We start from the raw sequence: 23,496 nt of genomic DNA, 5'->3' as shown, positions 1-23,496 counted from the left end.
GAAAAAGCCCATCATTTCAACTGAATGAAATGCTTCCTAGTGATTAATTTCAGAAATTATCAAAACAAAATGCATGATTTAAAATCCCTTTAATATTAAACATTTTTAAAAATTTCATTTTTATTCTTTCGTTTGTCGCTAATCAAGTATGATTAGTATAAAATCTCTTATTGCCCACTTTTATCTAATCACAGAAACATTAGCCAACAGCTAAGAGTTTTGTAAGTACTGAATGTTCATTCTAAACAACTACCTAAAAAGTAATGTGTTGTGTAATTTGCACTTGAGTAGAGTTTGAAATGTGTTTTCTAATGTTGGTTTCATTTGTTCACATCCAGTATAAAGAGAGTCCTTTCAAATTCAAATGAATTACTCAAGGATGAATCCTTTTTGGAAAATAACTGTGCCTATATATGGTATTTAATAAGGCTTTTGAATGGGGGCATGGTCAAGTCAATCAGAATATATTTGATCTTCAACACACCTCTGGAACTAGGGTTTCTATCACGACTAGGAAATTTGAATAAGAAAGGTAGCAAATGTACTCATGCTGTGATGGAGGGAGAATGTACTCCTTTGTTCGGTCAAGACTAACTCTTCTGGAAATCAGCTTTTCCTGTAGTCTTAACCACCTGAAACATCACTCTGCCACCATCTGTAATTATAAAATGATGTGTTTTATAATTCTAGCTTCTTTAAAAGCTAGGGAAATAGCTGTCCTAGAGTCCGTGTGTTTGTATCATTTCTCACGTTCTGGCTTTTGGTATGATGTGCTACTTTCCTACCCAGTTCTCTGAGCTCCTTGTGGTGGAATCTGTCGCCCCTTCTCCATAGTGCTCAATACAGGCCTTCCGTGAGCTGTGTGCTCAGGACATGCTTGCTCTTAGTGCCCCTAGGCTTTAATGCTCAAGGGGAGATTTTGATCATAGAAAGGAATACTGCAGTTACCTTTGCTTTATTAATATGTAGTGCTTGAAGTTATAAATCTTAACTTTAATTTTAAGTTTTATTTTTATTATTTTATCATAAGCTATATTTTTTCTGAAGCCTATTTTTAATCAATATCCAGATCTTAATTTATAAATGTTCTAATTTTTTAAAATAAGTCCTTTTCACTTTATTGTTTCATAAATTTGATAGAATTCCCCTGTTTATACATTTAATCAAGCTTCTTTAGACATATTAAATTATAATTATGGGGGCTGGCCCGGTGGCACAGCGGTTAAGTTCGCATGTTCTGCGTCTTGGCGGCCCAGGGTTTGCTGGTTCGGATCCCGGGTGTGGACATGGCACCGCTTGGCACGCCGTCTGTGGTAGGCATCCCACGTATAAAGTAGAGGAAGATGGGCACGGATGTTAGCTCAGGGCCAGTCTTCCTCAGCAAAAAGAGGAGGATTGGCAGCAGTTAGCTCAGGGCTAGTCTTCCTCAAAAAAACAAAAAAAAACAAACAAAAAAACCACTTAAATTATAATTACAAGACTAGTAAATTTCATTCTTCCAAGTGTAACACCCTAATAAAACAAATTTGTTATTCTGGCTAATATAATCTTCCTAAACACCTGGCAACTTCTGTAATCTAGTGAACTGGCTTATAAATGCAGAGATTAATACCCCTTTAAGTATTCTAAACATTCTAAATAAATTACGAAATTCTCTAGTGATTTCAAAGGTCTTCTATATGGGCATCAAGCCAACTTATCCAAAATTACACTTGTTTTTGGTTGTTTTTATACATTCTTGGAGATTCAAATTTGCTCACCCAAACAGAATGACCACTCTTTGAAAAGTCAGGACTGTGACATGTGCCACCAATAAAAGAAACTCTGACTAATGGAGACACAGGATTGAATGCACCTTCTGGAACTAAGCTCTTTGCAACTGTGGGGTGGCCATTTTGGTTTTACCAACTTGCATGAGCAAGGCTTTCCTAACTTTCCTCAACCCAACATGCAATGAAGTTCCTTTCCCTGAAATGACCTGCCTCTCAGACTGGTGAGGGGCTTTCCAGCGCCTCAGAATTTAATGTTTTTGCATGTAACTTTGAATATTCTACTACATCAAGGCCTAAAATTTATTAATGGTATCTTGAATCTCTCGCTCAGACTATAACTTTACCCTTTTTCTCTTTTACCCTGTGTCCTATCAACGGCTATTTTTCTAGTGATTTAATGACTCACAGGATGTATCTGAACACTAGACAGTATTCCAGATTCAGGCACACGGTCCTGTTAAGAGCAGTGTTATGTTTTCTTCTAGCAACATCTCCAGAATATTATTTGTTTCAGATCAAAATTATATTCCAGTGATGGTGAAGTTCTCAGACCTCTTTCTTAAGTCTTCAATAAATCATTCAAGCTCATCATGTTATGAGTTCAGAGCAGCTTGTATCTTTCTTTATGTTTGCCCCTTCCACCATTTTTCTATGTATCATCCTGTTTTTTGAGATCTGCATGTCCCTTTTTGACATCTGACGCCCCTCAAAAGTGGTACTATGTCAATTTCAGTCCGTTAACTTCTCTCACAATTGGTATTTGAAACCAGCACTGGCCTTCATTCATTTGTCACCTTCAGAAGTACTTCTTTATCGCATTGGTCATTCAGATGGATTCTGTTTGTCTTAAAATACTCTTGTTATCCTGTGGAAAATTGGTTTTGTATGGAATATGTTTGTGTTTTTGAACTGCTGAAGATAATGAAGCTTAGGATGTTCAGATATAAAACTCAGGTAAAAATTTATTTTGAATGTCAACCATTAAAAGTAGTATAACATCAGTGCTTTCACTGCAAATCCTAACAGCAGCAGCAGAGTAAGAACTAGCTAGTGTCCTAAAAGAGGGCCATATTGTGAATATACAGAGAACATATGCTGTGAAATGAAGAGTAAAACTATGCTGTGACTGTAGGGTAATGAGATTCTCTTTAGAAGCCTAACGTGAAAGGGTCTCCCTTAATTTAATGTTTTCAGAGTATAGATGCCGTAAATGAGACTGGTGTAATTCATTAGAGAAGGAAAGTTTTACTCATCATAGTGAAAAAAGCATCAAGTAAAAAGAACTAAAGTATTGGTGAGTTATAGGATATTGAATCCGCAAAGACTTTTCAGGTTGTAATATGTGCCACAATGTTCTTTCCTTGAAATGATAAGACTTTGGGAATCAATTCATTTTGAGAATAGTAATGTCTGTCATCAATATTAAACAGATGTTATTCAGGTAAGATTAGAACTCAACTGTTCCTCAAACAATGCCATTGGGGATATTTTGTTAAAGGATAGCTTACTAATAATTCTTCACAATTCTGCCATTTGAGCTCATCTTTCAAAGAAGCAAATTATCTTCCTTGACACATATTTTCTATCCCAAGACTTCTATCTTGGGACTAGTTGTTAACAGGGGCAGAGACAGTTGTCATTTTTTCTAGGCTTTCTTTCTCTAGTATTCTCTGTTGGTACCCTGAGCCTTGTCCCCACTCAAACATAAGCTTTGTGTGATGACTTTTCAGCTGGTCCTTCTGCCCTTGGTCTGCAGAAAGCGAGACTTTTGAAAGAAAAGGTGCTTAGTTCTCATTCTCTCATGCAGCTCAGTTCAACGATGTTTCATTGTGCATCTGCTTTTTGCAGGTATTGTGAACAGGAAAAAGGAAGTCCTTTCAAATGATGTTTCAAATGATGCTAATGAAAGTCACTATTTGGCCTGTGTAATGACAAAGTCTCCTAACGTTCTGTCCTCACTTACAAAATTGAAGGGATTGGACCAGAAGATACTTTCAAAATTTCCCAACAACTCTAAATTTTTGCCACTGTGTGTTTCAGTGACTTACCCCATGTGTGCCTAAGGAATGTGTTCTCCCAGCAATAAACAGAGAAATTAAGCTCATTCTTATCCTAGGCAATTGCCATCTGTCGTGAATGTTTTTGAGCTTCATACTGCTGTTTAGATAGCTTAGTTCTGGAAGTTCTCAGACATTCCTAGGTTACATCCTCCTCCTACACCACATCCTCCTCCAGGCCCCTCTCTGATCAAATACAGTTTTGTTTCCGTCACTGAGACCCAGGAAGGGAGTCATAGCTCAAGAGCTCTTCATAGGCAGAGCAGAAAGAAGGAACGATTTGGTCCAGGGCTGTGGAGAGTTAACTGCTCATCCCTTAGGGAGAAGAGAAAAGGTCCTATGGGTAACACGAACACCAATAGCACTCATTTCTTTTTCTGTTTCTTTCAAGCCACATATATATGATATTCTTTGTCTGTGATAAGGGGGTCTTTTAATCTGGAACAGCAGATTAGAAAAGTAAATTAGAAATTAAAGACAAGTGTTGCTTTGTTTGGTCAACCCTGAGAATGTACTGCAAGGCCAAGTAGGTTACATCTGTAAGGACATGCTGGGTTTTTAATTACAAGGAAATTGAAGGTACAAGGACTTTTGCGTCATTAGCTGTCTGGAAGACTATTGTTTTTCTTTTCCTCATGGCTGTTTGAATTCTGTTGAGATTCATAGCTTTTGTGCTGCTAAACTGCCTTATGGAAACTTTATTTGGGTTTCAATGAAAACTTTAGCCCTGAGTAGTTTCCAGAGGAAGGACATAATGTTTACACTTAACTTTTGATTGAATCAGTTAAGTTCTTTAAGTTAGCCTGTCTTCTGCTTCTCCCCCTGTATCATTAATATTATAAGATTTCAATTCCTGGGAATTTGGTGGTAGTTGTATTCCGCGTATCCCTCAGATCCTCTCTGTAATAGGATAGGGGCCCTGGGGTGGAGTTGATGAAAGTGGCTCCCATTAGCTGAGAAGCTCTAACCTTTGTAGAAGCCATCAGAGAGGGTACTTGAGCAAGCCAGCTACAAACCAATCACTAGCAAGCCATCAATCAATAAGCATTAATTGGCTGCCTTCTCTGGGGTAGGCACTGAGCCCTGAGTGAGCAGTCCATATTTCTGCTGCGTAGGATAGGTATACTCCGCTCTCTCCTGTTGTGGCAGGAGTACCTCATTCTCCACTGCAGGAGAATTATGATAAATTACCAGTCTTCAGTGGTGTGACTTGATTTAATAAGAACTGTTTCCATTGAGATTTCATTTGAACACTAAGGAGTTCCTAGTTTTTCTTTTTTAATCTAGAGAGGACCAATTTTGTTGAATTCTCATTAACACTGACATTAGGTAGTAATCCTTTCATGGCTTTGGAAGGTTGCTCGTTTTCCTATACGGAATGTTATTACCCCTGACTTCCCTCAGAAACACCACTCCTTGGGATTGCCTCTTAACATGGTCCCTGGGAGACGGTGAGTGCTGTAGCCCGTTTAAACCGTGTAGCCCTCTTCTCAGACCTCAGCAGAAACCGCTGGGTACTTGAGTGAAGGCACTGTTGAGTAGTAGTTTGTAAGGCAACCACGAATGGGTGCTGCCACTACTTCCCTTTGATGCCTTTTGATATGGATTGACAAGTCAGTAGCCAAAAAAAGAGGATATATTCCAAATTAAGCAAGGAAAAGCTAATTGTGGGGGATTGGCTTTATTTCATTTAGTCCTTTTTTTGCCATAGCTAACTGTTTAAGCTATACGTAATTAAATCAGAACTGGCCTCATTATACTGTGGTAACAAACGATCCTCAGGATCTCAGAGTCTTAGGCAGTCAAGGTTCATTTCTTGATCACACTGATGTCCATTCAGGTCAGCTGTGGCTCTCTTCTACATAGTTTGCACTCTGGAACCCAAGCTCACAGAGTAGCCTATCTCTGTATCATTGCGGATCTTGTGCCAGAGGGAAAAAGAAAATGGCAAGCTCCATGCTGGCTTTTAGTGTCTGCTGGATAATGACATTTGTCACTTCCACTCATATTTCACTGGCTAGTGCACATCACATGACCAAGCTTGTATTTGAGGGAACTGAGAAATATAACCTTCCTGAAGGAAAGGGCAGCAAATATGGGTGAACAGTCATCCCAGACTACTGCAGTCTGTCCAGTTCCGGTGAGAGGATGTTTGTTCATTGTGATTTATTGAAGTATAATGAGAGTATAGGGACATTTCTTATACATAACTTGTTATCTTTTCAGTGGCCAGCTAGATTCACAGGCCCTGAGTGACTTATGCCTGATCTACACTTGTTTAAAGAAACAGGTCATTGTTCTGGCCCCCCATTTTTTTTTTAAAGATTGGCACCTGAGCTAACAACTGTTGCCAATCTTTTTTTTTCCTGCTTTTTCTCCCCAAATCCCCCTAGTATATAATTGTATATTTTTTTAGCTGTGGGTCCTTCTAGTTGTGGCATGTGGGACACCACCTCAGCATGGCCTGATGAGCAGTGCCATATCCGTGCCCAGGATCCAAACTGGCAAATCCCTGGGCCACTGAAGCAGAACGTGCAAACTTGACCACTTGGCCCCTGGCCCCAAATACTTTTAAAATAAGTAGCATAGTATGCTTCTCTGAAAAGTCACACTCCTGGCAGACAATTCCTCAAGCTCTAGTGACTTCAGCCATGCCCAAAGAATACCTTGTTCATGTAATTTACATATGTACATATTTACATTCTCCCCCAGCCAATAATGATGATGATGACAGCCAACAATTCTGTAGGACTTAGTGTATTCCAAGCAGTATTCTAGGAGCTTTGCAAATGTTAATGTATTTCCTCTGTGAACAGCCTTATGAAGAAGATACTACTATTATCCTTATTGTATAGAAGAGGAAACTGAGGCACAGGGACATTAAAACTGGCTGTATTACTAGCTGTCCAGTAATATAGCTAGTAAGTGGGAGAGTAACTACTGTCTCTTTCATCTGGTTAGAACCAATGACTGACTTCTTTTATCATTTCTTCTGTTTTCCTTCATATCGCAGTGATGTGTGGACAGGATCACATGGACAAGGAAACTAGCATGTAATTAGGTTTGTTGCATTGTTTGGTGCTCTTCAGTGCTTCATGTGGTTTTGTCTTCATCTTACTACAACCTTTTAACTTATTCATTATTATCTGCCTCATTTTATAAATGAAAGAACTAGAGTTCATAAAAGGTAATAGGCACACTCCCGTACATACAGCAGTAAATTCTAGAGCTGAGGTCCAATCCCGCGTTGGCCTCGCTCTGAACAAAGCTGGGCACCATCTCTGCACGAGGGAACTCCCTGTACTCTTTCAGGCAATAGCAAAGGATATTCAAAGGAAACAAAACAAAATTTGGGTTTTGCCTCTGAGTCTTAGTTGGTATTCTTAAATTAAATTCTTTCACTTTTAATGAGTAATCTAATTTGATCTGGCCCCAAAACCGTAAGAAGAAAATTAGAGCAGATTTAAAGAAAACCTGGCAGAAAGCAATGAAAATAAATTGCTATTTCATAATCTAGGGTCTTTTGGGGATTTTTAGTGGACTCACGAAGCATATTGTGAACTGTTTTGAAAATGATACAAAGTGCAACAGAAATGCAGAATTCAGGAGCTCTGAGTATGGCGCTAGATCTTAGAACACACAAAGGCGAGCTTTTCAGCAACCTAGTGAATCATCTTAAGATTGCAAAGCTTTCTCTCTGCCTCGTAGTGGTGTCCTGAGACTCCTCTGGGAAAGAAGATGTGAATAGCTTTGTAATATAATTATTAACAGAAAGTAAAGCTTTATTCTTATCACATTTACTTCTACTATCTGGAAAAATATGTAGTGAAGGATAATGCTAATTTTAGGAAAAATGGACGGGATCAATGTAACATATTTATTTTCTTTGAAGGATCTATATTTCTCAGTAAGCAAGTTGATATAATAGCTTTGGTGAATGTAAACCTCCCCCTTCTACTTCTACCCCAAAATAAAAATTCAGACGCTAAGCAGAATATTTGATAAGTTCAATAACCGCTGTGTCATTGAGTCATGAAACAGCAGAGCCCTCTGACAGGGGAATGTGAGGCCCGCATAAACACTTAATATGATTTTCTTTTACTTTCAGTGTACTTGAATGAAGCAGGGTTCAACTTTGTAAGGAAATGCATTCAAGCTGTGGAAACAAGAGGTCAGTGTTGCCTGACAGACACATCATTATTGCTGTGTGGTCCATTCTTACATAGAATCTGCTCAGAAAATGAGAATATATTTAGTTATTAACATGAGATTAATTTAAGAATTATATGAATGTATAAATTATACAAATACATAAATAGCTATACTTCAAACTTCACCTTACTCAAAATCGTACTACAAACATACTTCTTTTTAATGAATCTTCGTAATATAACCTCACTTCTTATTGACGGACTCCATATTATTTATTATTATAAGCACCTCATTAATTGTTTTCAAGCTTTAGGAAGATAAGGTTCCTGAGGAGTTTGTCTTCAGCTCTCCTGCTTCCTTACGTTATTTCTCTTCGCAACTTTAGTTACTGCCACAATTTGAGCGTTTTTCCTCACTCTAGTCATGATCTCTCTCCCAGACTTTTCTAAAGCAAAGCTCATACTGGGCTTTGCGGTGCTATAGACTTAGCTTCAAATTTTGGTGCTGCCACTTAGAAGTTTTGAGAAGTTAAATAGGCTTCTTCAATCCTCTGAATCTGTTTGCTCACCTTTAACGTGAAGATATAAATGCCGTCGACCTGTTCAACATGCCAGACTCCATGACTGAAGAAGCAGAAGATGAGAAATACTGACCATCCCTTCCCATCTTTGATGCTTTTTTGTATTCAAATAACGATGAATAAGCAGGTGTACTTTGCCACTTTGAAGATCTTCAAAGGCTTTCAAATCACTCTTCAGTGTCTGCTCTGAGAAATGTGTGTCTGATGGGTGTTGCTAGTGAAGGTTTGTTAAAGTTAGACTGCAAAATTGGATAAGTAGCTTTCAGATTCTCTGTGGGCGTATGTCTGGTTTTTTAACATTCTGTACTTGGGAAGCTGTGTCTCAAACCATTTCCTTGTGATTTTTTTCCTTCTCATTAGGCATCAACATTTTAGGCCTCTACCGAATAGGAGGTGTGAACTCTAAAGTTCAGAAACTCATGAACACCACATTTTGTAAGTTTTGAATGAAGCCGCTTAATTAGTCTTTGTATTCTTATAGAAGATAATCCAAACCATAGGTTTCTTGCAGATATAGACTATTGCTATCTTTGAGTATTTTCAAGTAATATTTAAAATTAATATTTGTATTCAGTTTTTAATGTTCAGATGTAATAGATGTACAATCAGATTTTGAGAGGGGGCCTTTTTAAAATATTGGACTTTTTCTCAAGTGTCCTTTGATTAACTAGAGGTACAATGAGATTTATGGATGCTGGATTCAGATTGCTTGGCTTGGAATCCTAACTCGGCGACTTAAAAACTTTGTGACATTGGATAATTTGCTTAACCTCTCTGTGCCTCAGCTCCCTCATTTATAAAATGGGGATGATAATAATGCCTATCTCATTAAAAGTTGTGAGGATTTGATGTTAATCCATATAAAGCACTTAGAAGCATGCCCAGCTCATGGTAAGCACTCTGTGATGTAAGCAATCAGTAATAATTTGATTTGAGAAACTATTGTTCCACAAGCAATCTTTGAGGTTTAGTGTCTGAGTGAGCTTTGCACCAATTCACGCAAACAACAATCCTCAAGTTAAACTGCATTGGCATCCTAAGAAATATTGTCTGTTTTTTTCATGTATTTATTGTTTGTATCCATTTTCTTAATGATGAGAGTGACATTTTGACTTGCACAGTTTAAGCATCTTATTTTTATTCTTTTCAGCTCCAAAATCCCCTCCTGATATTGACATTGATATTGAACTGTGGGATAATAAGACAATAACAAGTGGGCTGAAAAACTACCTCAGGTGAGGAGGGTTTATCTCCAGGTACTCTGCGTGTGGTTTCTCACTCATGTCCTTGGGCCGTCACCGTGTGATTCCACGGAGCCCGAATCACGGAGCCCGTGTGCATGAGCTTCACTCCTTAGTGCACTTCCTTCACTTAAGGTGAAATAGCGCAGGTGGGAATGTTTATGTTTAGTGTTCTGGAACTTATATTTGGTTTTTCAAATAATAAACTTAAAAGGCTGCAATACTTTATGAATACTAAATTTTTCTTTCACATTAAATTTAAATGTGAGGTTTTCATGTGTTTTTAAAAAATAAGTTGAAATTGAATGTTTTCCTTTTCTGTTAGCTATTCTGTCCATATCTGAGAGAGTTTTGCTCTTGTGGTCCAACACTTCTCACAAAGTGAAAAAATTGTCTCCCAGCCTCCCTTTTTAGTACAATTGTGGCAAGAAGTGCTACGGGGCATGGGTGTCCTTAAGATCTGCATTTCAGAACTGCTTGGGGCTTCCTTACTCAGACTTAATCATCCTGCCTAATCTCCCAATTCTTGAAGAAGCGCGGAAAGGTCAGGGGATTTATAGAATGATAGTGCCATTCTAAAGTCGGCTTCCTTCTGTTGTAGGTGCCTTGCAGAACCACTGATGACTTACAAGTTACACAAAGATTTTATTGTTGCTGTTAGTAAGTACACTTCCGTTGGACATGTTATAATTGATGTAGTTTTATGCTATATTCTTAGAGGTATAAGTTTAAACCAGCTGGTTAAGATTTTTCTATATATTGCTTAAAAGATTGTCAATCTGATACTTAATAGCTTACAATATGGTTTATAAACAAATAAGAAATGGCAGAATGAACTAAAATATTTTGTCACTTAATAAAACCTCATTGGGGTGACAGCCTGGTGTGATTAGAAAGAGCTGTGAGGAATTATTCTAATTACATTTCACTTGATTGATAAGTATCAGTTTGGTACAAGAGCAGCTTTAGAATTAAATAGACAAGACTACAAATCTGTGCAGTCAGTTGTGCCACCACCATACACATACTCACATGCTATATTCCTAAATCTGGAGAGAAGAGTCAGATATTTTTTGGCAGGCAACAGGCACTTCCATCCATCCACTTTCCCCCATATTATATTTATTGATGATGATTACATATCTATGTCATTGCTGTAGATCTGTGACTGTCAGAATGGGATATGAATAGATAGGTTTAATTCAAACCTCTTGTGGAGAGGGAGTCAGTGAGAAACATGTAACCTGAGAAGTTAGAAATAGTAGTTTTAAATCATCGAGACTAAAGTGCCAGGTTGCCATCTGAGCCCATCGCAACAACTTGTAACCATTAGGAGTTAGCATTTCATTGTTGAGATGTATGAAGTGTGACTATAACGAGTATTTTTCACAATCCAAGAAAGAAATCAGTTACATTAGTTTATTCCTACACATTGTAATATCACAGGAAATGTTGTCTACTGATAAAAGCATCAGATAAAGTTGAGTGACCTTGGTTTTCAAACCAGCATATGTGACTTAACCACATGATCTCGTGAACCACCTATACTGCTTAGCTGTCTCCTGAAAGCTCTCCACTCTACATTCTCTTCATGGAAATCTGTCTTTGTTAGATGAATAAGCCCTTAGAAAATATGTAATCCAACTTGTCATTTTATCTCCTAGGACCCAGGGTGGGTAAGTGAGTTTGTCCAAGGACATTGGTAAATTCATGGCAAACCCAGAGCTGTAAGCCAGTGTTTTTGACTCAACCTAGAACTCTTTCTTATAGAAAAAAAAAATTTATAAAAAATGGCGTTTGAGCAAGTTAGCTAAAATGACTCAGTGAGCTGGATGTTTTGATACAAACATTTGGTTGCAAGATTTTTCTCTCCACTTCTGTGGCAAATAATGATCATATTATTCACTACAGTGATAATTAAAATGTGTTCTTATATATGAGAATTCATCTTTTGTCTGGGTCAAGGATAATCCCATTTACCAGATATTAAGTTAGTAAAGTTAGATATTATTTGGTTTCAAGCAGCAGAAATCCAGCTCAGCAAAAAGGGGAAATTATTCAGAGACTACAGGACATGCTGCAGAATTCCCTGGCAGAGGGTGGGTCACGTCTTCCATGAGCCTGCAACGAGGAACTGCCAAATTGGGAATTGGTGTTTCTCTCCCCACTCCTTTTGGAGGGTCTCTCATCTCTGTTCTTTTCTGCTTATCTACCCCATTCTTGTCTTCCTTTCTAGTCAGTTGTTCTCAGCTTTGGAGCACATTTGGTCATATCAGCCTGGTTTTACATGATATGCTTTTTCGCGTATCCAGCAGACAGTTCAAAGTTTTGATATCTCTGGGTTCCAGCTCCTGAGAGAGACCTCGTGTTTGGCCCAGCCTGAGCCAGGCTCTTTCCTTACCTTATGTCCAGATAGCTATGCCCAGAAGAGGTGGTGGTCCCATGATATAAACCTTATGTATTGGGCACTTTCGGGGGAAGGGGCTTGGCAGGGTGGGCAGTATTCCAATAATTTGTTTATTGTAGTAAGAGAATGTGAAATAGATTCCATATTCTGAAGTGTTGGATGTTTCTCTAGACATCAACATCTTGGTTTTTGCCCGGGAGAGTAGACTTGCTTTAGAAGATTTTTGCTTTTCAGATTTACCATTGTCTGCTTGTGCTTAAAATGCTTAAAATCTACTAGGCCTCTGTTTGCATAATAATCTTCACACCTCAGAAGAGTAGCTCCCTGTCGTCTTTGAACTTGAATCTTTGAAATTTGGGGAGGAATGCCTGCTTCCTGTGGTCTGATGGAGTCACAGGGAGGTTGCAGTGTGATAAAAAGTGTATTGCAGTGCCTGGCACATTAGGCGGTCTGTGACAATTGCTGTGATCACTCACATTGCTAAAGGTTTTGTTCTATCCTTGTGTCATAAAACCAAAGTCAGTGATCAGTTATGGGTGTGTGGAAGTATATAGTTCCACGGGCCTAAGCTAAGCCCATAGGCCTGGCTTAGATAGAACTGGGTTGGTTTGACTTAATAACTTCATGACCATGGACAATTACTCAACCTCTCTAAGCTTTAGGAAATGATAGTGATAATACTTACTACATGAAGTAATGCTTGTAAGGCTTGAGGGGTGGCAGTGGTTATGATGTTTAGATTATTATTGTTTACATATGCATTTGAATGCAATTAAAACTTGAACATTTGCAACCTTTATGTTACAGAGTCTGATGATCAAAATTACCGGGTGGAGGCTGTGCATGCATTGGTGCACAAATTGCCAGAGAAAAACAGAGAGATGCTGGACATCTTAATAAAGCACCTGGTCAAGTAATTCTCTGACTTATATTGTTCACTTAACTACTTGTTCAGCTCTCAAAGTTAAGATTGTTTGTGTCTTTCTAAAGTGTATGATGGTGCTGTAACATTGCCGTTGTAATCAGAGTTCACTGAATGCGCTTAAAAAGTGATGTAGCAGTTTGTTTTTAAGATATTTGTATATGTGTATGTGTACCTGTGTAGGTTTACACTATGCAAATAATTATATCCTTTGCAACTATTAAACTAAAAATGAAAAACTTACAAGTCGACTTAAAAATATATGAAGGAGTATATTGTTTTTTCCCTGTCTTTTAGATACATTGTAAGGGTCAACAGGTTCTGCCAGGTCAAACTGCCACTCTAATATTAGCTTCCTTCTTTGGATTCATAGTATCTCTTGGTTCCTGAAGATTTTTCTGACTCTACTGTTAGTTCATCTATGTATTTTAAAATCTCTATAGATAGATAGATATTGTATTGGTCAATTTCTCCAGAGAAACAGAACCAATAGGATGTTTGTGTGTGTATGTATACATGCACAAATCTGCTTATACAGTTACGTACATACACTTATATACATGTATGTGTGTGAGAGAGAGAGAGATTGATAGATGGCAAGGAATTGGCCTGCACAATCGTGAAGGCTGGTAAATCTGAAATCTGCAGGGCAGGCTGGCAGGCTGGAGACCCAGGGATGAGTTGATGTTCCAAGGCAGCCTGGAAGCAGAATTCCCTCTCCCTCAGGGGACGTCAGTCTTTATCTCTTAACTTCAACTGATTGGATGATACCCACCCACGTTTTCGAGGGTAATCTGCTTTTCTCAAAGTCTGCTGATTTAAATGTTAATCTCATCTAAAAATTACCTTCACAGAAACATCTGGAATTGTGTTTGACCAAACGTCTAGGTACTGTGGCCTAGCAAATTTAACACATAAAATTAACCATCACAGATCTGTCTAAAGATTCTGACACACACACACACACGTATTTAATCTAGAAGTTTGCCATGCTACTAGAAACAAAAGTCCAAATTCAGGTTTTTAAACTTGAGAATTACCTTACAGCCTCATTTACAAATAAGGATATTTTCCATCTTAATAAGTACCGTGATTCACAAGGATGATTAATCCATCCTTATTTGTTGGAAGTAGTAACCCAGTTTATGCTAATTTGAGCCATGCACATTTGAAATAGTACTATGTAACATATTAATAAGTCTCATCTTAACTTGTAGGCTTTGAGATAATATGAATTGCCCTCCCCCAAAATAAAAAGGAAATCCAGTAGGAACAACATCATTTCAAGTTTATTGTTAACTATTGCCTATGACAACACCTCTTTTAGTTAATGAACAAGGACTCACTGTTCTTGGTCATAATTAATTGTGAGTTATGTTTTTGAATTGTGTAACCTCTTCATGAAATTTAACCACAGTGTCTTTATTGGACATTCTCTTGCTGTATTCAAGCTAATTTTCTAGCAAAGCCTTTTTAAACTTGCTTTTAAAAGCTACACGAGTGTCACATGAAATATTTTTGCTTAATTATTCAGAATGTTAGATGAACATAAGCTTCACCCTTAATGTGAATGTGGTGGCTTTGATACAGGGTAGTCAAAGTCATTTTTGAGAGTTACTGGGATTACTTTGCTAAGGTCGATAATATCAGAACCCTTTCGTCCCATTTCCATTTTCAAGCCAGCAATGATGCTACCACATCTCATTGTCTTACTATTTGCCTTGCACAATGCTCACCACTAGGGAGTCACTCAGGAATGTTAGATGGAGGGATGGATGAATGGATTAATACATGGATGGGTGGATGAATGGATGGAGGGAAGGAAGGATGGAAACATGTATTGGCCAGTTGTCTTATGTGGGGAGCTCCAGAAAACCCTTGACTTGCATTCAAGAGGCCTGAATTGAAATAGCATTTCTGTCCCTGATTTGCTGTGACCTTAAGTACCCATTTTTACTTTAGAAGCTTTAGATTTTTTACTTGTACAATAGGAAAAACTGACTTCCCAGGAAGATTAAGTGCAACAATATCTTTGAAAATACCTGGCAGTAAGTTCTCAGTAAGACGTTTGGTGAATCCAAATATAATTACAACTAGTCTACTCTTAACTATCTGTTCTAAAAGAAGTATAGTACCACAGAAAATACTAAACAGCTGATAATCTTTCTAAGGACATTGTACTTGATTTAGATATCAATATTTTTTTCCTTCAATAGATTAACCTTTGTAATTAGGTTTTACTTGGGCTAATGTTAATTTTTTAGGCTATACGCACTAATGCAAATTGGGAGTGGCTGAACCTATTTGAGAAAATTAGATATAATGGCATATTTTATATTATTTATGCCATAAATTTGATAGATGAGAAATTTCTTTATTATTAAACATTTAACTTAAGATATTTTTGTTGCTCTTATTTGCAGAGTATCACTACACAGTCAACAAAATCTCATGACTGTCTCAAACCTTGGTGTCATTTTTGGCCCAACTCTAATGAGAGCACAGGAGGAAACTGTGGCTGCCATGATGAATATTAAATTTCAGAACATTGTGGTTGAAATTCTGATAGAGCACTATGAAAAGGTAGGCTGAATTTTCATATGAAAGTAGTAAATTTTGTTTCTTGCTTTTAAGAAGGAATTTTGCATTTGTATCATCCAGGAGTTTCACATTGTGATCTCAGATTCCTGTAAAATGGCTGTCTTGTAAATTTTGTATAAATTACTCCTTCGTGAGGACTTTAATTTTCTCTTTTCTTGTTGATTTTTAAATGCTTCTCAAAATCCTCCAGGTTGATGATGTCTTTTCCTTCTACATCATTTACTTTTCAAGATTTTCTCCTTGAGCATTTATGTGGTCAGTGGTTCGCTCATATTCAGAGAATACTTAGACTCATTTTGTGGTTAAGTCTATTTTAACCTTTTTATCTCTCTGGAATTAGACTCTTAATTATACAGCACAGGTGATATTCTAAATAAAACAAAAGAAAAAATTCAGGGAACAGAGACCTGAAATTCTCTCTATATCCAGTCCCTAAGGAGGGTTTCTTTAAAAGAGTGAGATCTTAGAATATCTACGGAAATGGGAAAGATCTTAGAATAACTACAGAAATGGGAAATTGAGATAGCCAAATTGATTGGATTGTTAATCCAAATCAGCCATTGACGTCTAAACATTTGTGATTCATCTGTGTCTGATCTAGTCCTTGTGAGAGAATGACTGTGACTCTCTTTCCCCGGGCCCCTTCTTAGTGCTGGAGAAGAATATCCTTAGTGCTCTCTAAGGTTGTAAGCTGTCTCAAAACCCAAGAGCACACGGTTGCTTCCTGAAGCTGTGCTTAGACCTCTGCCTGCGGCTTGTCACATTCCTGAGAGCTCAGGGCCAAGAGCATGACAGCCTCTTCTCCTGAGAAGCCAGGGGCCACTCACCTGGGGAAATGATACAGAATGAGCCTCTTCCCCTCGGGTTATGTTCAACGTGAAGAGAGAAAGAGAATATCACAATAAAAAGAATCAATGTGTCTTGACGTGGACATTTATTCATATTTGAAAGGTTTCTTAAAATTATTGGAAAATCTTCTGAATTTTACTATTGGGGAATAAGGGAGAAGAAAAAAGAAAACCCACAGAAGAAAGATAACTCAGCGTAAATGAAAAAGAAAGTTATAATTCTCTAGGATGTTTATTTTTTTGGATCAAGTGTCTCTTGCCATGCACCTGATTAAGTAGCATATAGTTCTAAGATTATTTAATAACTCTCTAAGCTATTTTATGATGAAAATGGCAATTTCACCCTTTTATTGACCTCCGTCTATTTTTCTTCTATGCAGATTTTTCATACTGCCCCAGACCCAAGCATTCCTCTGCCTCAGCCTCAGTCTCGATCTGGATCACGAAGGACACGAGCCATCTGCCTCTCCACAGGCTCCCGGAAGCCCAGAGGGAGGTATACTCCATGCCTGGCAGAACCTGATAGTAAGTGTGCCAGCCTAAAGAGATGCTTTCCTCATTCTTTAATTCAGCCTTACCTCACCTTTTTGGTAATTGGATAGAAATAGATGATGTTCTTACTGTTGCTGTCTCCCCAACACCTGCCCACTCTTCTAACGTTTGTATATTCTCTGTCAGTATAGTTGCAAGGTACCTTGGACAAGCAAATTCATTACTGCTACAAAGGGAAAAAGTGGTTTGCTCAATACCCCCTTTTCTGCAACTGTGATTAAGTACATCGGGTGCTACTTTGTAGCAGATTTTGTCCTGTTGTCAAAGTGGTAGAGAAGAAAGGTAGAGAAAGACTGGCTGAAGCCGTCATTTTCTTTCTTCCTTTCACATTATGTTCCCAAAGCATCACATCTTGGGTATCAAAGTGTCTGAAAGAAAAGAAATAAAAAGGGAAGCTACACCACACATTATCACTAACTTACTATTCTGAGCCAAACCCCCCATGATGAAGTTGGTGGCGGCTAGAGTCCATAGCAGGTGGTAAAATTGGATAGATGTGGTCATTTTAATTTTATTTCATACTCTCCATCCCCCTACCCCCATTTTCCCCCACAATCGATATTTAATAGAAGACACTGGTTTTTAATGTAGATATACTTGAACACTTTATTACAATTTCTCTGTTTTTTTCTTACACCTTACTTTTAGGAACATTAAAAAAATACATCCAGTTAAATAGCCAGTTTCTTATGTTGCTATATTCTTAGCAGGAAAAGGAAAAAGTCCTGTCTTTAAAAACTGTAATTTGTAGCTGACATTTAATGGTGCCTTTGAATGAAGGAGGACTTGGATGCATTGTAACTCAGAGTCACCTAAGATCAGAAAAGTAAAGGAAGGCCGAAATATATCTTTAATATCCCCTCTCCCATTGATTTCTTGTAATATCATGAAGGAATCTCATTTCTCTTACTTGTGAGTCCTGTTTCAGAAGCAAATTTTGTCTGAATTCAAGTGAGCCCACTAATGCTGCAAGAAGTAACATTATTTCATAGGGGCAGGGTACATTAAAAAAGTCTCCCTTGAATGGTATTGAAAATACATTCACCAAGTTCAAATGCATATTTTAAAGCCTTTCTCTAGTACTGAGGACAGTTCTCCATACCAGGTAAAGGCCTATCACTTCATTGGGTTCAGGTGGCCGCAGAGCACATGTGAGTTGGACAACGGAGCGGTTTTGCTGGTGCTGTTCTCAACAGAAAGCCACTGTTCTTTTCTCTCTCCTGCCCCCGCTCAGGTGACTCCTATAGCAGCAGCCCAGACAGCACACCCATGGGGAGCATCGAGTCGCTCTCCTCTCACTCTTCTGAACAAAACAGCACTACAAAGTCCGCCTCCTGCCAGCCCAGGGAGAAATCTGGAGGGATTCCTTGGATTGCATCCCCATCACCTTCCAACGGACAGAAAAACCTTGGTCTCTGGACAACTAGTCCCGAATCAAGTTCTAGAGAAGATGCAACCAAAACAGATGCAGAATCCGATTGCCAGAGTGTTGCCTCAGTCACTAGCCCAGGGGACACTTCCCCACCCATAGACCTGACCAAGAAAGGGCCTTATGGGCTTTCAGGACTGAAAAGAGCCTCAGCTTCCTCTCTCAGATCCATCTCTGCCGCTGAAGGTAGGCCAGAGTGGAGCTTACGCAAGATATCATTGTCTCTGTGTCACTTGCCTGATTATTCAGCTTGATTAAGCAGGGGGAAAGTTAATGGCAAAGGGACTAACAATGCTTATCTACTTTGTTCCTGAGCTAAGATTTTTAAAACTCCTGTGCGCTGTGACTTTTTCCCTAGTTCTTTCCATCTCTGTGAGGTGATGTCTCTGTAATTATTGTAGATTGTGATCTCCCTGAGTGATGGGCTGCAGTGCTCAAAGAACGTTCTGTACCTTCTCGTTTGGGCTCAGGGAAAAATGCTTCCTTTTGTTATGCACAGGTACTGTGTTATTGCTATTATTTAGTCTTATCGCACCTTGCCTATTTTCTTGGGCTTTCTTTTTAGGAAACAAGAGCTATAGTGGATCCATTCAAAGCCTAACTTCCATAGGTTCCAAGGAGACACCCAAAGCCGCACCAAACCCAGACCTGCCTCCAAAAATGTGCAGGAGGTTAAGGCTGGACACTGCCTCAAGCAATGGCTACCAGCGACCTGGCTCCGTGTAAGTGAGAGAGAGTTTGCATTTGCTGTGTCTCCCGGGGACACACAGGGGTTGAGTATGTCCAGTGAACCCTTAGGAGTCCCACAGCTGAATGCCTCATCTGTACAGTGGGTACAGTCAACTTCTCTGGGACCCTGTCCTCTTCTACAAGTGATGTGAAAGTTAGAGTGGGCTTAAGGTACATAGAAACAATTGCATGGGGAGGCACTTCAGGCACTCTTCTTAGAAGCAGAACTGTGGCCTAGTTTAGGACATTAAAAATAGATGTATAATATAGTAGTTTTGGGCTTTGAAACAAACACCTTCCTATAAAAGCTAAACATCCACCTCTCAGCCAAGGAGACTACCCATATCCCAGCTCCCCTGTCTTTTTTTGGTCAAAAATACAACTGCTTTCTAGCTCGTGAAGTTTGGTTTTCTCCCCTCTCCATCGTATGTCTCCCCTATTTGAGTACCACTGATTTAAACAAACTCATAGAGAACAAGGGGCATGAAAGGTAAAGAGGATTTCTTCTAATCAAAAGAATGACCCAGAGGTGTAAAGGCTGATGGGGTAGGGTACATAGAGGTGAAAGAAAGGGAGCAAAGAGGAGAAAATGGAACCTGGATAAACAAGCAAAATCCAAATAAGAAAGTTTTTCTTCCTTTTATTTTATTTTCCAGGCTTTTGCTGAGCTTTTCCAGATGCTATATGAGCTATTTCGGGGCGTCTTTACATACGATGTCTCTTTTCAGGTCCTCAGTGTCCTTCTGCAGTAGGTAGTTTAAACCTCGTCTTAGAGATGATAAGAACTAGGACTCCTTGGCAAGTTAAGGAACCAGTCCACACACACTTAGCTAGTAAGTGGCAGAGCTGAGATTCCAACCTAGGGTTCTCAAACTTGAATCTGTGCTATTTCTGTTTTACCATGCCCGTTTTTAACATGATGGTATTTCTGACATTTTAATTATTCATTGAAAGCACAGTAAGGCATTTTACTAAGCCTGTCTCCATAGGAATAGTGTCTTAAATTCATTCCTGCATCCCTTTCTTTGACAAGAACCTTTTGGTTTCAGAGTGTGTTTAACATAGATTATTTCTCTTGATCAGAAATCCAGCTACCACAATATAGACAAATATATTTGTAAATCTGTCTGCTCTCCAGTATGTGTAGTTCTAATCATTAAGGGAATTTAAGTTTTAAGCCATATGTCAAGGGAGATGGGAGAATATAAACTCCATCCTTTGCGAGGGAAAGAGAAGGGCTGCTTTGCGAACGTACGGAACGTTAAAGTAGAAATTAAAATTGAGAGAGTGTATTTTCTCTATTAGATGTAAAGTGATCCTTCGGATTATGAAATGGCTCGACTCTGGGAGAAAAGTTTGTCACTTAAAGAAATAAGAGATCTTAAGAACTTTTCTAATTACCTGGGGTGCCTTAGTTTTAATTCTTTTCACTCTATACTCAGTATTCTCACCTTTTCAGAGAGACGATGCCCTTCCCTCCCCATGATTTGAAACAAGATTTGAATCCATAAATTTATTTATTGGCCATATTTTGAGCTCTCTCTTTTCCCTTTATAGGACCTCTGTTCACATATAAAAAACAAAACAAAACAATTTTAGAGTTAGCGTTGTCTTAGCTCTCAGAATGAATAACAGTTCTTCTCTTGTCGTGTTGATTTGATCCTTCCCCTGTGACTCCAAAGGTGTCAGTAACGTCACTGCCAGGAGCAGAGTGGGGAGAAAAAATGTTCCTTTTTAATCTACTCCCACAGTTTTCTGAGGCAGAAAAGATGAGGACGGTAAGATTCCCAGAGGAGGGAGCTAGAGGTTTATTACGTCTGGTACTTTGTGAGCTGGAGACTAGATATAAAAATTTCTTCCCCGTTAAAGCTTAAAACAATTGATATTTTGGGTTAAATTTGGGGGACAGTTCTTAACTAATCACTTTTTGTCTGGGTCAACTGATAACCCTGAGTTTCACTTTGAGGTGAGTGATTTTCTGATTGATTTAATGAAACTTGTAATTTAAAATTATTTTTCAGTGTGGCAGCTAAAGCCCAGCTGTTTGAAAATGTTGGTTCACTTAAGCCAGTTTCTTCTGGGCGGTAAGTTCTCGAAACCCTTAAAGTTAAAAAAAAAATCGTGGTGACCTTGTTTCCTTGTGTTGACATGGCAGGTCATCTTTGATAGCTCTGCTCCTCAGTTCTGCAGCTGGTCAAATCCATGTCCACTGTTTCTTCACAGGGAGAGGTCATGTCGGAAACAGCATTTAGCATCTCAGACTGTTACACTCAGTGATGCCTCATTTGCTAAAATCTTCACAAAGGAAGGGTTCTAAACAAACAAGTTTTCTAAAAACACAAGTTGCCATAATCGTTGTACACCAAAGTTTCCTTGGATGGCAGTCAGTTTTTGGAAAATTTTCAAAAGTATGTTCTTGGCCTTTAAAAGTTATAGAACTTTTTCTGGAAGAAGCTTCGTGAACATCCATTGAAAAATATGCTTATCCCTATTGGCCACTATGGTGCTGGAGAGCGAATTGCCCCAGGCAGCTCTCTTTTTTGAGCACAGCGCTTCATTCCCAGTTTCCAGATGTTACCTTTACTCCATTGTTAAAAGGACACGAGTTGTTACATCTTGCTGCTACTCACGTGCTTGCTTCTGAGCTTCCTGCTTTCCTCTTCTTCTGTTCCAGACTGATTCTTCACATCTGCAGTAGGCTTTGGTTTTTCATTTGAATGTTTCTAAAATAAGGGAATTTCTTAGTATTTTGATATGTCTGATTTTTTTTTTCCATCAGCAACTAGTAGAGGTAGGAGGCATTCAATTCGTGCGTGTTATTGAAAGAGCATATAAATGAGAGCACTTGAAGAACAAACCCTGCTTTTTACTTTGGATGTGCTAAGGCAATTTTGAGCTTCCCGTGTCTGGATGATTGAGGCTGTGAAGTAAAGGAATCACAGATAATTGAAGTATTCCTGTGTAGTTCTTCTAAAAGTTTTTCAACCATAGAATTTTTATCATCCTTATAAAAGTATGTGGACTTCTTCTGCAGGCATTTAAGCACCTACATAGTTTTGGGCTTGTGCTAGTTACTAGGGATAACAATGACCTTCACATTCTGGTTTTTTCCAAAGCCTAGTGAGCGCCCTCATGTATTAGTGTTTTTAACTCCACAGGGGAGAGCCACTTTGCTATCTTACTAGAACGATGGTTAATGCCTTGCGTTTATATAGTGACCCCAGAGTACTTGAATGTACATTACCTCTGTCTGTAGCATCTTCACTTTCTTCCTTTTTATCAAGGCATGGTGAAAACTGGGCATTGTGCATGTCAGAGCAAACATCATTTCTCTGAAATTGTCATCATTTTTAGGCCTTAGTGTAAGGGGCTTAGCCTTGCTCCTTCTGTCTGTCTTGCAATATGGTCGAATTGTTCCACTAGATGGAGCCGTTCTATTAGGAAGCTCTTCATCTCTTAAGTAAGAACTAAAGAACTGTAATCAAAGAGGTAATCCTTTAAGAGCTTTAAGAAAGCAAGCTATTAATGAAGGAAATCAGAACACTGTCATCTAATAAAGATATCCTCAGATGTTTAACAATCAGCTCATGCATTTTCAATATGCTTTTACATTCTGAATACTGTTAAATCAACTTCTAATGGGTTGTCTGCATAAACTAAGAGCTCACTGAATGGGGATTGAAGGTTACAGTCTTTCTCTGTCAGTCCATCCACAGCACTTGTGGACTGTGCTGTAACTTGTCCCCGAGAGACAGACACAGTGGAACACAATGGACATTCAGGGTCAGACAGACCCACATTCAAGTTTTTGGTCCACCACTTCCTAGTTGTATAACCTTGGATTTACATATTTAGGAAATCCATTTTCTGTATCTATAAAATGAGGGTCATAATTCTGTTTTTGTCAATTTGTTGTAAATGTACACAGTAATGTATTTAAGTACGTGGTAAGTCTCTGTAGATGGTCTCTACAATAATATTTATTATTGAAACTGCTTGTTAAAGATAGTCAAGCCTCTAATTAATGTATTAATGGATTTAAGCACTCTTAACAGTGTTTAAATAAAAAGCTCTTAAAATAAAATAAAAGCTCTTAAATACTTTTAAATTCTTAACAGTCATCTAGTACTCTTTTGTACCAATAAGTACAACTGAACGGCAGGTAGAAGTTGAGGGCATCTCCCTTACTAACTTCCTATGCTGGCT

The 23,496-nt window shown here is 38.5% G+C and overlaps 1 protein-coding gene across 2 annotated transcripts in view; it reads left to right on the top strand.

Moving 5' to 3' along the window:
- Positions 1–23,496, top strand: part of ARHGAP42 (Rho GTPase activating protein 42) — a 261,928-nt gene that overhangs the window by 224,053 nt on the left and 14,379 nt on the right. For both annotated transcript variants that reach the window (XM_014842478.3, XM_070490390.1), the window contains exons 13-22: positions 7,938–8,000; positions 8,922–8,996; positions 9,712–9,796; positions 10,404–10,462; positions 13,017–13,122; positions 15,555–15,714; positions 16,961–17,105; positions 18,367–18,747; positions 19,127–19,283; positions 21,312–21,374. In XM_014842478.3, coding sequence (XP_014697964.1) covers positions 7,938–8,000; positions 8,922–8,996; positions 9,712–9,796; positions 10,404–10,462; positions 13,017–13,122; positions 15,555–15,714; positions 16,961–17,105; positions 18,367–18,747; positions 19,127–19,283; positions 21,312–21,374 — 1,294 coding nt within the window. The remainder of the gene's footprint in view (positions 1–7,937; positions 8,001–8,921; positions 8,997–9,711; positions 9,797–10,403; positions 10,463–13,016; positions 13,123–15,554; positions 15,715–16,960; positions 17,106–18,366; positions 18,748–19,126; positions 19,284–21,311; positions 21,375–23,496) is intronic.

Source organism: Equus asinus, chromosome 20 (assembly GCF_041296235.1).
Source record: "Equus asinus isolate D_3611 breed Donkey chromosome 20, EquAss-T2T_v2, whole genome shotgun sequence".
NCBI lineage: Eukaryota > Metazoa > Chordata > Mammalia > Perissodactyla > Equidae > Equus > Equus asinus.
Note: the sequence above shows the minus strand (reverse complement) of the source record. Positions and strands in the feature narration are given on the sequence as shown.